We start from the raw sequence: 14749 nt of genomic DNA, 5'->3' as shown, positions 1-14749 counted from the left end.
CCTGTAAGGCAAAGGCATAATGAGCTAGTATGCACCGCATCATTATAAAATACTCATCTTAGAAAGAGGTCCCCGTATTGCATCCCGGTCCATGCCGAGGGAGCTGACATTTTGCCCTTGGCGTTTCTTCCGGGTCCGCGGCTCCGGCACTGTGAGTGGCCGGAGCGGCGATGACGTCACTCCCGCGCTTGCGCGTGGGAGTATTCTTTCCGGCAAGGTCCGGCAGCGCCTGCCGGGCCTTCACAGCGCATGCGCCGCTGAGGTCAGCGGCTGCATGCAAAGTGAATATCTCCTAAACCGTACAGGTTTAGGAGATATTCATTTTACCTTATTATAGGCTTACCTGTAGGTAAAAATTTAACAAAGGGTATACTACTGCTTTAAGGATGCTTTACAGCGCTACACACTGTTTAGAGTGAGGCTTTTAGCTTGCTTTATCAGCTTGTGCAAAGCACAGATTCACTTTATTATAGATAGTCCTATCAGTGGTGGGGGTCAGTATTTTAAATACCGGTACTTTGTTCTGCTTTTAATGTAGTGTATATGGTGGCAGCCATGTTTGCTTATAACATTGATTTGCTTCCTGTAGTAGTGGCACACAGTGCTTGTGCCTAGCGTACATCTCTCACTCACACTTTCTCTCCCTTTTCCCTTTATTTTCTTTCCATCCACCCCTCTCTCTTCCTTAACCCCGTCTTTTCCACCACCTTTCCCCTCTTTACCCCTCTTCTCCCTCCTTCATTTCCTACTCCCTTCCACTTAACCCCCATCACTATTTCCTCCCGCCTACCTTTCCCCCTCCCTCCAATTTCCCCCCTTTCCTGCCCCCACCTCCCTTTCTTAAAATCCCTGTGTCCCTCATCTCCTTCTCTCACCTCACCTCCTTCTCTCATCTCACTCCCTTCTCTCATCTCATCTCACCCCCCTTCTTCTCTCACCCCCCTTCTTCTCTCACCCCCCTTCTTCTCTCACCCCCCTTCTTCTCTCACCTCCTTTTTCTCTCATCCCCCCCTTCTCTCATCCCCCCCTTCTCTCACCCTCCCTTCTTCTCCCCCCTCTCTCACCCCCTTCTTTTCTCACTCCGACCCCTCTTACCCTCCCCCTCTTCCCCCCTTCCCCCTTTCCCCCTCCCCCCTTCCCCCTCCCTCTTCCCCCCTCTTTTCTCACCCCCCCTCTTTTCTCACCCCCCTTCTTCTCTCACCCCCTTCCCTTTTCTACCCTCTTGCCCTCCTTCCCACCCTTCTCCCTCGGTGTCTGCTGGTCAGGTCTGACATTTTAAAATCGATGCACTTTTCCAGTATGAATTGTTTTTCTCAGGAGTCGTTGACCAAGAAGACTAATTTTAATGAAATAAAAATAGTTCCTAGTACATCTGATTGTAATACAGTAATGGAAATTTGGTACAGCAAACAGAAAAATAAAATGAATATTGTGGAAAACTAATTTAAATGGAACAAATTTTATTTCAGCTAAGAGACAATTTTTGTGAGTCAAACTAGTATTGAAGTGGCGCACAATGAAAGTTCTCCAGGGCTTTTTTGCATCAAGCCTGGTTGTTGGTTCATAGACAAATGGAAAGGTAGTTGACAGGTCCACTTTAAAAATTCATGGATCCTTCCTTTAGGTGGTAGTATGAAGCAGTTTCGGCCTATTTTTCCTTTCTATTTCTCAAGCACTGCGATTTCATGCAATTTAAAGAAATCCTTTTATCAGGACTTTAGAGACTGGCAAAAGTCTTAATGATTGAACGGCGACTTGCCCCTTTTGCCGGTTTCCGTCATTCAAAATGTATGTTCATTGAACAATATTTTAAATATGAAGTTGTAATACTCTTAACTTGGATTACATACGGCGTTCATATTGTACTCTTTGAATTGGCTCAGCGGGACAGCCGTGGAAAATGGAATATATTATACGGTGGGAGTCAGCATTACCATAATATTGTGAGCCCGTAGACAGCGAGCAGACTGTATTATGATTTTCCCACCTGTGTGGAGGTGAAAATGCGAATAATAACCTTTCTCCTTTTCTTTAGAATCATTCAATTTATTTATTTTCCTGTCTGCCTGGGAAGTTTGGCTGAAAGACTAATGTGAAAAATACATTAGCATACCCGGAAAAGGTTGGGGCAATGCTTTAGGGTTTTGTGTATTCAGAGATGGCAGGTTTGCTTAGGAAAGGCCACAGAGTTTCAGAAATTGCTTTAAATAATCTCAGCTGTCGGCTGATAAAATCATGTACTGTCATTGCGGGAAGAAAAAAAAAAAAAATCCATAAGCAGTTTCCTGCAAAAGAAGAAGTTTTATACTTGCCTTTCCAGCAACCCGTGTCTCATTTCTTCAGTGCATTGAAGTGTTTCATCTTCTATCAGAATTCAGAGGTTCCAGTAGTATTAGATGCTTTTGTCCTTCCGCCTCACTCTGTAGTTGTATCCTTCAGCCCCTTCATGACCACATGTCCTCTATTGAGGGTGGAGATGGAACCTCAGTGCTCAGCACTATAGAGCGATACGCTTTGTTCATTTTTTATTTCAAAGGTTTGCAACCGCTTAGTGGAACTATTTTGTCCTGGCTACCGTGTTATGTAGTAACGTATGGGCTGGAGGATGGAACCACAACCTATTTTAGAATCTTCTGCATTTGACACTTCCGGGGTACACAAGTATCTGACACTCCTGGAAGTGTCAAATGCAGAAGCTTCTAAAATAGGTTGTGGTTCCAGATCCAGCCCATATGTTACTACATAACATAGTAGCCATGACAAAATAGTTCAACTAAGTGGTTGTAAACCTTTTAAATGAAAAAAAATTAAAGTGTATTACTCTATAGTGTCTACTTTTCTCAGTTCAGAGCACCCGGTGTGGTTCCTCTCTGATCTCTCTTCCCTGGCATGAGTCGCTTCTGACAGTCTTTACTCAACACTAGAGCTGCACGATTCTGACCAAAATGAGAATCACGATTTTTTTGCTTAAAAAGATCACGATTCTCTCACGAATCTCTTGACGTAAAATCTTTCACATTATACCAAAAATTGGGCTAATTTTACTGGTTCGTTTTTTAATTAAGTCATTTTTTCCCAAAAAATTGCATTTGAAAGACCGCTGCGCAAATACAGTTTGACATAAAATATTGCAACAACCACCATTTTATTCTCTAGGGCAGTGATGGCAAACCTTGGCACCCCAGATGTTTTGGAACTACATTTCCCATGATGCTCATACGCTCTGCAGTGTAGTGGAGCATCATGGGAAGTGTAGTTCCAAAACATCTGTGGTGCCAAGGTTCACCATCACTGCTCTGGGGTCTCTACTAAAAATATATGTATAATGTTTGGGGGTTCTAAGTAATTTTCTAGCAAAAACAAATGATTTTAACTTGAAACCAACAAATGTCAGAAAAAAGTTTAGTGTTTAAGTGGTTAAACTTTCCTCATTTACACATCAAAGTGTATTCCTTTGACAAATTGTTACAATGTTTATACTTAAGTTCCACTGCTAAATGTTGTGATTCTTGGCAGGCTGTTTTTTTTTTTTTCTTCCTTTCTTTTGATAGCTGTGGCTTCAGAAGAGCAGAGAGAATTCTTTGCATAGAAAGAATCGTGAAACACTTTTGGCAAGATCCCAACGGGGAAAAAATCGCGATAACGATTCTTGATGATTAATCGTGCAGCTCTACTCAACACCATGTGCTGTCCCACCCCTCCTCCAGCACACAGCATTAGCTGTGCATGTTTCCCTATGAGACTGTTTAGGGGGATGTCCATTCCGCCCACGCAGAGCTCAAGTTATACTGAGCTCTCTTCTCTATCTTGTGCAGTGTGGGACATCAGATCCTCGCCCCCTGCCTTCTGATGCTGAGAAAATGCCTTCGATCTGTGTGTCTGAAGGCTGTAGAGAAGAGAGGGCTGCAGATAAACAGGGTACATCTTATGCAGGAGGAGTTGTTTCCATCGCTGTGTATCACCTGAGGCTAGTTACTTTGCTGGGTATATGTAAGGGTTGACAGCCATGTTATTGCCCAACCAGAGGCTTAATTTAATTTTAATTATATAGTCCATCAGGCAGTTTCAAAAAGAAAAATGCAGCTCTGGATCCTGTCTAAATTGTCCCTAGTATGTATGAATGTGAGTTAGGGACCTTAGATTGTAAGCTCCTTGAGGGTAGGGACTGATGTGAATGTACAATGTATATGTAAAGCGCTGCGTAAATTGACGGCGCTATATAAGTACCTGAAATAAATAAATAAAAATAGCTCTGACTGCAATATTTACCTTCAATCATTAGCTGTCCCTGCATTACACTTTCTTGACCACAAGATGTCCTCTGTCTTCCGGATTGAATGAGACCCAGTGTCACTAAACTCCCAAGATTGAAGACTACTGTGAAGACGTGGTATCATTGCCTTACCCCCTGAGGGGGAATCACCACGGTGCCCTTCATTCCCAGTGTACTAGTGCAAAAAGGAGATCTGACCGCATCATGTCAGCGCCAGTTTCCACATCCCTAAAGACAGGGCCGGTGCAGTGATTTTTTTCTACACAGGAGAAAGTGTATTTTGCTGCCCCATCACTCCCTCTCCCCTCCACAATTCCACAAAATGCAGCGTGTAATGGTGGGGGGGGGGCTCAGATTTATGCATTATGGGGTTTATGCAGCTGGCAGGTGAGGCAAACTAAAACTTCCTCGCCCGCTCTGTGAAAGTGATTGGCATTTATTCAGCCGCCTGATCACTTTCAAGCTGGGAGCCGGCTGAACAAAATGGGTACAGGTGGATGGCTGAACTAGTTAAAAATCAGAATCCCCAGCAAATGGCCCATAAACCCCCCCCCATCCTGGCGCTCCAAGGCGCTGCCTAAGCAGCCTTATGCTAGCGCCGGCCCAGAGTAAGGACAACCTGTTAGGAGAAGAGGCAAGGGTGTGAGGACCCTGCAGCATGAAGGGACCATCTTAGGGACTTTGTAAAGATGAGTAAAAAAAAAAGCATAAAGTACAGCATTGGGGGCCTTCAAGGGAATGTGGAGCCTGGAGCAGAGGATATAGAGACACACGTTAATGCTAATGCTCTGTATTTATCAGTACCTTTTTAAAGTGTTCCTAAACCCAGGACTCTGCATTCACTATATCGGGTGTCCCATAGTACACAGAACATGAAAATGCAATTATTTTAATAAATATGAACTGCTACATACCTTTTCTCATTAACAGTATATAGCAGTCTTGTGACTTCTATCAGTGTCTGGTTAAAGCTTGTAGGAGGAGTTTTCATTTTCCCAGATTGTGCTATGAGGCTGCAGCACCCCTGACCCTCTGTCTGGACAGTGCTGATTGGCCCTGTGCTGATCACATGCACCCTTCTAAGAAAAAAAAACTGAACTGAGCATGTGCAGCCTGACTCCAGGGCTTTGTACTATCAGCAGATTGGGGACAATGAAAGGGGATGTTAAGGTGCAGAGACTTAACCTCTTGGGTTCCATAGTGAATATAACAAGCATGCTTTACTGCATATACAGATTGATGTTACTGTTGTGGGTTTAGTAAAACTTTAAATGTAAGCAACTGTATTTGACTGGCAGTGCCTGGAGTTTTACTTTAAGCTGGACAGTCAGACTTGAAATAAGTAATGATAAATAAGGGAGCAAGTAGATAAGTATGCTGACTCAGTAATAATTTCCGATGGAATCATCAGATTCTTGTATGAATTGGGTAAAGGTTTAGGCTTAATTAGAATACCACATTCTTGGTTTTTCCATTAAAGGAGGGAATTGGTCCAAAATATGGTGAAAAATACCCTAGCAAAGCAATAATGACCTCTGACCACTGGAGGCGCTCTTTATCAACCAGAAAAGCTCCATTTTAGAACATGTCATGTGAAAGTGGATGATTCTTCCCCTTCTTTTGTAAATGTGATGTGTTACATCATAGATAATGAGCTGCAAAGGATTATAAGCTCAGCTGTCACTGATTCTCTGCAGGATGTTCTTATAAATTCCCTGTTCTTTAAAGGGCTTTTCTGTCTTCAGCCCACTTACCACCAGCCGATCAGCTTTTTTATTTATTTGTTTGCCTTTTATGGTCATTCTGAGATTAGTCTGTGCATTGCTTTTATTGGTCCATACTAATTAGTGTGAATGCTTGGCCCATGTCTAGAAGCAGTGTCTCTGTACGTTGCAATGGTTTTTGCATAGCAGTGCTATTACATGCTAAACATAAACACATCAGACCCGTTTTATATGCTCCATCAGCATGTTTCATTGGGTTACCTATGTGACAATTCTCACCGCCACGTGAGCCGCACAGATTGTTCACTTTTTTAGTTTGAGTCATTGTGGGAATACTGCAGTTATTAATCATCCAGATGTTGAGTTGCAGACTGCTAAAATAATAAGATCTCCCGGCATGGAGAAAATGACCGGGGTCACTCCAGAGCAATGGCACGCTGCCAGGCCAGACTTCTTCTCTGCCACCCACCAACTTCTGGTCCCCTTCTCTACTGATGTGTGCACTTTCTAGTATAAAAATAAGCATAGCTAAACCACAAATTGCATAAATACAGTCATCATTTTTTTTTCGTTTCTAGCGCTGTAGTAACATGTTTTTTTTTTTTTTTTTCCCCTAGGTCCCTTCTGATGGGAACGCTGGATTGCTAGCAGAGCCACAGATTGCAATGTTCTGCGGCAAGCTTAACATGCACATGAATGTTCAGACTGGAAAGTGGGAAAATGACCCCTCTGGAACAAAGTCCTGCATCGGGACCAAAGAAGGCATCCTGCAGTACTGCCAGGAGGTATGTGCTTGTGTTAAATACAACTGTGCATAGCCCATAACTTAATTTCAAGTATGGGGGGTCAGTAGCAGTCAAACGTTTACAGTTATTTTTTTCATTCTTGCCACTAGGGTTGCACCAATACCGATGCTTGTATCGGTATCAGTGCCGATACCAAGCATTTGTCCGAGTACTTGTATTCGGGCAAATGCTCCGATGCTTGATCCAATACCTGGGCAGTCAGGGATGAACAGTGGGGGAGTTACATGCACCGATCTCCCTGTATAGATTTCAATCAAGCTGCTGACAGCCGCTTCTCCTCCTCCTCCTCCCTCCCGTGGCTTTCAGCTGCTTTATTTACATCTATACAGGGGGATCGGTGCTTGTAACTGCCACCACTGCCACACCGATCATCACTGACTGTCCTCGTATTCTCCTCCTGTCCCCCTCTGTGCTCCGCTCCTGTCCCCCTCTGTGCTCCGCTCCTGTCCCCCTCTGTGCTCCACTCCAGTCCTCCTCTGTGCTCCGCTCCGGTCCCCCTCTGTCCTCTTATCTGTCAGGATGGAGAGCAGAGGAAGGAGTCGGTAAATCTGTCATTTACCGGCTCCTTCCTTTTCCGAATGAGTCAGTTATTACTGTCCATTCATAACTGAGCATTGTAAAGTGTGTTTACGATGCTTCCGTTTATGAATGGAGAGGAGCCTCTGTTTCCACTCCATTCATCTCTAGTGCAGCTGAGGCTGCAGAGGAAGGCACTAGGGAATCTGTGTCCTCAGTCCTTTTCCCTGTCTCAAAAGGGAGATGTCAGGGGTCTGTTAAGACCTCTGATATCTCACCAAAGCCCCCCACCCAACAGGGCTGATAAAAAATAAAGAATTGTAAAAAATATTTAAAAGTTTAAATTGTAAATATAATAAAGAATAAAATAAACACACTGACACCATCCCCCCCCCCCTCCCCCGAAAAAAAAAAAAGCATTGTATAAAAAAATTGTACAAAAATAAAATTGTAAAAAAAATCAAATAAAAATAAACTACTGACACAGTCCACGCGTCATCAGTACTAGTGCCACTGTCACATGACATTAAAAAAAAGTATCGGTATCGGCGAGTACTTAAAAGCATCTTGTACTCGGTCTTAATAACGTGGTATCAGTGCTTGGTGGCAAAACCCTTGTTGGCAATCAGAGGTCAGACGTTTCTTGTTGTTGGCCACCAGGTTTGCACACACCTCAGGAGGGATTGGGTCCCACTCCTCTTTGCAGATCCTCTCCAAGTCATTAAGGTTTCGAGGCTGACATTTGGTAACTCGAACCTTCAGCTCCCTCCACATATTTCCTATGGGATTAAGGTCTGGAGACTGGCTAGGCCACTCCAGAACCTTAATGTGCTTCTTTTCATTTTCATACATCATGAGACACGGAGTCAGGCTAATATTCATTACCTGCTGGGTTATACTCCATCTCCAGGTGAATAGACACTGGTAGACCAAAGGTCTTTAGAAGGAAGTGATCCCTTATATAACCCCTCCCACACAGGAAGCACTTCAGTTTTTTACCAGTGTCTGCAAGGTGGATGGCACGGTTTGTTTGAGCTCTCTGAACTCCAGGTCTCTAGTCCCACAAACAGTTCTTAAATTAATCAAGGGATTGACCGATGGGATCCATTTGACACAGGCATTATATGCTTAGATAAATGGTAGCCGAGCTTCGCAAAGAAGACTCAAGAGCCTGTGAGGTTTTGCCTGTAATGCAGCTTCCGGTGCTGGACCCTGCGAAGTGGAATCCTGGACACCACAGCGCTAAGGCATTCCTGCAGGGTGCTGTACAGGTCCAAGGGAGTGGATCCTAAACATGAAAAGGGTAACCAGCCCTTGAAGGTCCTCAAGTGACAGGAACCTACCTCGAAGGGTGAAGATTGGGCTCTTAGTTTCTAAGCTGCCCTGTGCCTGAATGGGTAAGTGAAACCCCTTTACTTATTATTGTGGGGTTGCCCAGTGATTGTAACAATCAGTCAAGCCAGCTAGAGGCTGGACACCTGTGTGCAGTGACCAGACGGGGGAGTTTTGGGGCTAGCTGTGGGTGTTTGCAAGGTGTACCTTTTTTTGCTTGTGTCTGACTGTTTTTTACCTGTACGATGGTGCGCCATTTTGCCTTGGTTCACCAGGGTGCACGTGCGTTCACAAGAGTGCCGCAATGCTCAGCAGCTGTTTGGCGAACATGGCGCACGTGCATTCGCAAAAGCGCCGCGGCACTTAGTTTGTTTGGCGGCCATGGCGCACGCAGCTTCACCACACATCTGGGCACACAAGGATTTGCATCATACGCGAATACAGCCACGCCTGTTCGCCGGGACCATGCGCGTCCATGTGCACGCACAGAACATTTCGGCACACACCCAGCTTATTTAAGTTGTGTAGGCCAAGCATGCGGTGCTTCAAGAAGGCAGCTTTGGGACACAGAGCAGGCTCTGAACAGACCCTTGCAGCGGTACATTTTTTCCTTACCCAGGTCACGCGAATCACAAAGTGTTGCTTGGCAGGCTAAAGGTGCTTAGCAGGATTGTTACATAGGGGCTTGGCGAGCCCTATTAAAGGGTCTCCCTTCTGAGGTGTTTTAATACTACACTCAAGTACTCCCTTTTTTGTGGCTGGTAAATGTCTTCAAAAAAGAGGAGCGAGACTAACACTACATGGAAGGGCACACCGATGTCGTCAGTAGTTCCTGATGAACCTAGTTGTATCCCCTGAAAGGCCAGAGGCTTCCAGGCAATCTGACCTGCTGCGCCTATCTGGTATTGTGCCTACAGTCAACGCTGCTGCTTCATCCTTAATCACTAAAGATGAACTGTCCTTGGCCCTAGCTGGGTTAGAGCACAGGATTGCTGGCTTGATTGCCTCCATCCCGCAGGGTATGGGGAAGCATGACAAATCCCCCTCCCCGGATCTTCCTAGTCTGGAGCAGAAATGGGTTGAGGATGGGGAAGAGCTTAAAGCTCAGGACTTTGTAGAGGGCCTGGCAGATGAGTCTGCTTCCGAGCAATCTGGACAAGAAGGTATCCAGTTGATGTCTGCCTCTAAGTCGCAGAGGCTTTGATCCCGACTCTGACCGAAAAGGTTTGTTCTGCCTTTAAGTTGCCTCTTGCAGAGGTGACTGAGCCCCGCTGGTCCTCTTTGGGATCCCTGAGGCCTCTTCAGGTTGCACAGGCTTGCCCCCTACACTCCCTGTTGGAACAGGTGGTGTATGCTGATTGGGAACTTCCTGACAGGATATTTGTTTCTCCTAAGAGGTTTTCCTTTTATATCCCATGGATGAAAAGTTCGTTAAAAAATGGAGCATGCCAGCAGTAGATGCAGCAGTCTCTTCCTTAAACAAGAACTTAACTTGTCCGGTAGATAACGCACAGGGCTTGAAAGACCCTGTTGACAAGAAATTGGAGTCATTATTAAAGGCTTCCTTTTCTTTGGCCAGTTCAGCTATTCAGCCAGCTGTTGCAGCAATTGGTATCTGCCAGTCCATAAAGGATCAGGTCAAACGGCCTGATAGGCCTAACCAGGAGGATGATCTGCCTGAAAATAAGACAGCTATTTCTTGAGCGCTGTGTTTTTGCTATTGAAGCCTTAAAGGATTCAATACAGCAGGTTTCTCGTTTTGGCTCTCTCGTTTTTACATATGCGCAGACTCTTGTGGCTTAAGAACTGGTCAGCAGAGCTTCCTTGTAAAAAGTTATTGCCAGGTTTCCCTTTTCATGGGGAACGTTTATTTGGTGATCATTTGGACAAATATATCCAAAAGATTTCTGGAGGGAAGAGCTCTCTACTTCCTGTGAAGAAAAGCACCAGACGTCCCTTGTTTAAAACCTCAGGGACTGCTTCCTCCAATCTCTCAGCGTCAAGCCGGTTCCGCCGCCAACAGCGCGCTAGGGCCAGGGGTAAGCCCCAGGGCCAGAAGAAGCCCTGGGTCCAAGATTCTTCTAAACCCAGCACCAAGCCCACCTTTTGAGGGGACGCCCCCACTCCATCGAGTGGGGGGAAGGCTGCTGCATTTTGCGGACATTTGGAGAACAATAACTCAGGAATAGTCAGTCACCTCAATTATATCTCGCCGTTACAAGCTGGAATTGCAGGGGGTTCCCCCTCAGAGGTTTTTAAGATAGTGTTCCCTCAGATTCTCCAAAAAGAACTTATTGCTTCAGGCACTAACTCATCTAGTGCATGGAGTGATTGTAGAGGTTCCGGTATCCGAAAGGGGCACAGGGTTTTACTCAAACCTGTTTACGGTTCAGAAACCAAACGGGGACACAAGGCCCATTTTCCACCTAAGATCCCTGAACAAGTATCTACCGATACAGTCCTTTCGGATAGAGTTTGTCCGCTCAGTAGTAGCCTCACTCCAGAGGGGAGACTTTCTAGCCTCCATCGATATAAAAGACGCGTATTTACACTTACCTATCTTTCAGCCTCATCTGAGGTTCCAGGTTTTTGCAGTAGAGGAATGTAATTTTCAGTTTGTGGCTCTATCCTTTGGGCTGGCTACAGCTCCCCGGGTGTTCACAAAGGTCCTAGCACCAGTACTGGGTCTTTTAAGGGCCCAAAGGATCCTAGAGCTCGGGTATCTGGACGACCTCCTACTCACAGATCACTCATTACAGGCTCTAGAACAGAACATAATATGCACAGTACGATATTTGAAAAGCTTGGGCTGGATCATAAATACCGAAAAAAGTCAGCCTTGAAACCAGCTCAAAGTCTAAATTGTTTAGACCTGATCCTAAATACTGTTCAAGCAAGAGTATTCTTGCCACCTGTAAGGATATGTGCCCTGAAGGTTCAGGTGCGTCAGATAAGGGGCACCAGACAACCCTCCATTCGGCTTTGTATGAGTCTTCTAGGGAGAATGGTATCCTCCGAGGCAGTGCCCTATGCCCAGTTCCATTCCAGGCCTTTACAACAAGATATCTTGTTGGCCTGGATCAGAAGAGGGAAAAGCCCTGGATTATCCAATGTGCTTAGCCTAAACTGGTGGTTGCAGAATCAGAACCTGCGAAAGGGAAAATCCTTTCTCTCGGTAACTTGGAGAGTACTGACTACAGATGCCAGTCTCTCAGGCTGGAGAGTGACTCTAGAAGGGCTCACAGCTCAGGGGAAATGGTCAGGGACAGAACAGATCCTGCCCATCAATGTCCTGGAATTATGGACAGTACATCTGGTGCTACGGTCCTGGACGGTGGAGCTTCAGGACTGCCCTATCAGGGTTCAGTCCGACAATGCCACTTTAGTGCCCTATATAAACCACCAAGGTGGTACCAGGAGTCGTTCAGCTCTGAAGGAGGTCAACCACATACTAGCCTGGGCAGAGGGACATGTGCCGATTTATATTGGCAGTCCATATCCTGGGAGTATAGAAGAGGAAGGCAGATGATCTCAGCCGCCAGCAGATCTGCCCGGGGGAATGGTCCCTACACCCAGGGGTGTTCCAGGAAATTTGCCAGCAATGGGGATGGCCAGAGGTCGACCTATTGGCATCCAGGTTCAACAACAAGCTACAGCAATTTGTGTCCCGAACAAGGGAATTGGAGCAGATGCTCTGATAGTTCCATGGAGACAGTACTCCCTGGTTTATGCTTTCCCTCTGATCCCTCTCCTTCCACATTTGTTGTGCAGGATTCGAAAAGAGGGGGTTCCAGTCATTCTGGTGGCACCAGCCTGGCCAAGAAGGCCCTGGTTCCCGGAGATTGTGAGACTGACAATAGACGGGTCATGGACGCTTCCACGTCGCCCCGATCTACTGTCTCAAGGTCCTATACTCCACCCTAATTTACAGTCTCTAAATTTGACGGCATGGCTATTGAAGACAGAGTGTTAAAGGACCGTGGTATCTGCTGGATCAGTAGTGTCTACACTAGTGAATGCTAGAAAAGCTGTCACTAGGAAAATGTATCATAAGGTCTGGAAGACTTGTGTTGCTTGGTGTGAAGCCAGAAAATGGCATCCTCGGAAATATGTGATTGGGAGAATTCTCTCTTTTCTACAGTCAGCTGTGTAAATCAAATTGGCTTTGAGTACAATCAGAGGTCAAGTTTCCGCCCTATCTGTATTCTTCCAAAGTCCTTTAGCCTCCCATTCACTGATCCGAACCTTTATGCAGGGGGCAACTCGCTTGCTCCCCCCCATTTGGTCACCTATGTGTCCTTGGGACTTGAACTTGGTGCTGTCTGTGTTACAGAAACAACCATTTGAACCTATTAAGGAAATTCCATTAGACTTGCTGTCATGCAAGCTAGCCTTCCTGATGGCCATCACATCAGCTAGAAGGGTGTTGGAGTTGGCAGCCCTTTCTCGCAGGGAACCATACTTGATCCTTTGATACGACAGGGTCGTGTTTCGACCTGTTCCATCCTTTTTGCCAAAAGTGGTATCGGCCTTTCATTTAAATCAGGACATTATTTTGCCTTCTTTTTCCTTTCAGCCTCGCTCAGCAGAAGAGAAACGACTGCACTCATTGGACATTGTCCGGGCAGTCAAGGTTTATTTGTCTAGGATCAGACTCCTTTTTTGTTTTACCAAAAGGACCCAAGAAGGGGCAGGCAGCTTCCATTGCCAATTGGGTCCTTCAATTGATCATTCAGGCCTGTGGTCTGAAACATAAAGCTCCTCCATTTAGGGTGAGAGCTCATTCTATCAGGGGTGTAGGAACCTTCTGGGCTTTTCGCCATCAGGTATATGTTGCTCAGATTTGTAAGACTGCTAGTCTTTAGTGCATACGTTCACAAAACTTTATCAAGTGGATGTTCGAGCAGCCGAGGATTCGGCTTTCGGCCGCAGTGTACTGCGGCCTGCCGTATAAGTTCTGATGGCTATCGTTTGGCAGGGTGTCTCCCTCCCCTCAAGGCTATTGCTCTGGGATGTCCCAGTAGGTAATGAATAATACTGTGTCCCATGATGTATGAAAAAGAAAAGGATTTTTACAGGTAAGTATGACGAAAAAATCCTATTTTTGAGCCACTCCTTTGTTGCCTTGGCCATGTGTTTTAAGTCATTGTCATGCTGGAATACCCATCTACGACCCATTTTCAAAGCCCTGGCTGAGGGAAGGAGATTCTCACCCAAGATTTGATAGTATGTGGCCCGTCCATCGTCCCTTTGATGCAGTGAAGTTGTCTTGTCCCTTTAGCAGAAAAACACACCCAAAGCATAATGTTTCCACCTCCATGTTTGATGGTGGGGATGGTGTTCTTTGGGTCAAAGGCAGCATTCTTCCTCCTCCAAACACGGCGAGTTGAGTTGATGCCAAAGCACTAGATTTTGGTCTCATGTGACCACAACACTTTCACCCAGTTCTCCTCTGTATTATTTAGATGTTCGTTAGCAAACTTCAGATGGGGCCTGTACATGTGCTTTTTTAAGCAGGGGGACCTTGCGGGAGCTGCAGTATTTCAGTCCTAGTGTGTTACCAATTGTTTTTTTGGTGACTATGGTCCCAGCTTCCTTGAGATCATTGACAAGATTCTCACATGTAGTTCTGAGCTGATTTCTCACCATTCTCATGATCATTGAAACTCCACGAGGTGAGACCTTGTATGGAGCCCCAGACCGAGGGAGATTGACAGTTATTTTGTGTTTCTTCCATTTGCCAATAATTGCACCAACTGTTGTCACCCTCCCACCAAGCTGCTTGGCGACGGTCTTGTAAGTCTACAATTTTGTCCCTGACATCCTTGGACAGCTCTTTGATCTTGGCCATGGTGGAGAGATTGGAATCTGATTGATTTCTTCTATGGACAGGCGTCTTTAAAACAGGTAACAAGCTGAGATTTGGAGTACTCCCTGTAAGAGGGTGCTTCTAATCTCAGCTCATTACCTGTATAGAAGACACATGGGAGCCAGAAATCTTGCTGATTGATAGGGGATCAAATACTTATTTTATTCATTAAAATGCAAATCAATTTATAACTTTTTTGAAATGCATTTTTCTGGATATTTTTGTTCTG

At 45.4% G+C, this 14749-nt stretch overlaps 1 protein-coding gene across 4 annotated transcripts in view; it reads left to right on the top strand.

Annotated features, from left to right (window-relative positions):
- The window catches only part of APP (amyloid beta precursor protein), a 356861-nt gene that overhangs the window by 93206 nt on the left and 248906 nt on the right, over positions 1 to 14749 (top strand). For all 4 annotated transcript variants that reach the window (XM_073617084.1, XM_073617083.1, XM_073617086.1 and 1 more), the window contains exon 2: positions 6615 to 6782. In XM_073617084.1, the coding sequence (XP_073473185.1) occupies positions 6615 to 6782 (168 nt within the window). The remainder of the gene's footprint in view (positions 1 to 6614; positions 6783 to 14749) is intronic.

This window comes from Aquarana catesbeiana, linkage group LG02, assembly GCF_042186555.1.
Source record: "Aquarana catesbeiana isolate 2022-GZ linkage group LG02, ASM4218655v1, whole genome shotgun sequence".
NCBI classification, from domain to species: domain Eukaryota; kingdom Metazoa; phylum Chordata; class Amphibia; order Anura; family Ranidae; genus Aquarana; species Aquarana catesbeiana.
Note: the sequence above shows the minus strand (reverse complement) of the source record. Positions and strands in the feature narration are given on the sequence as shown.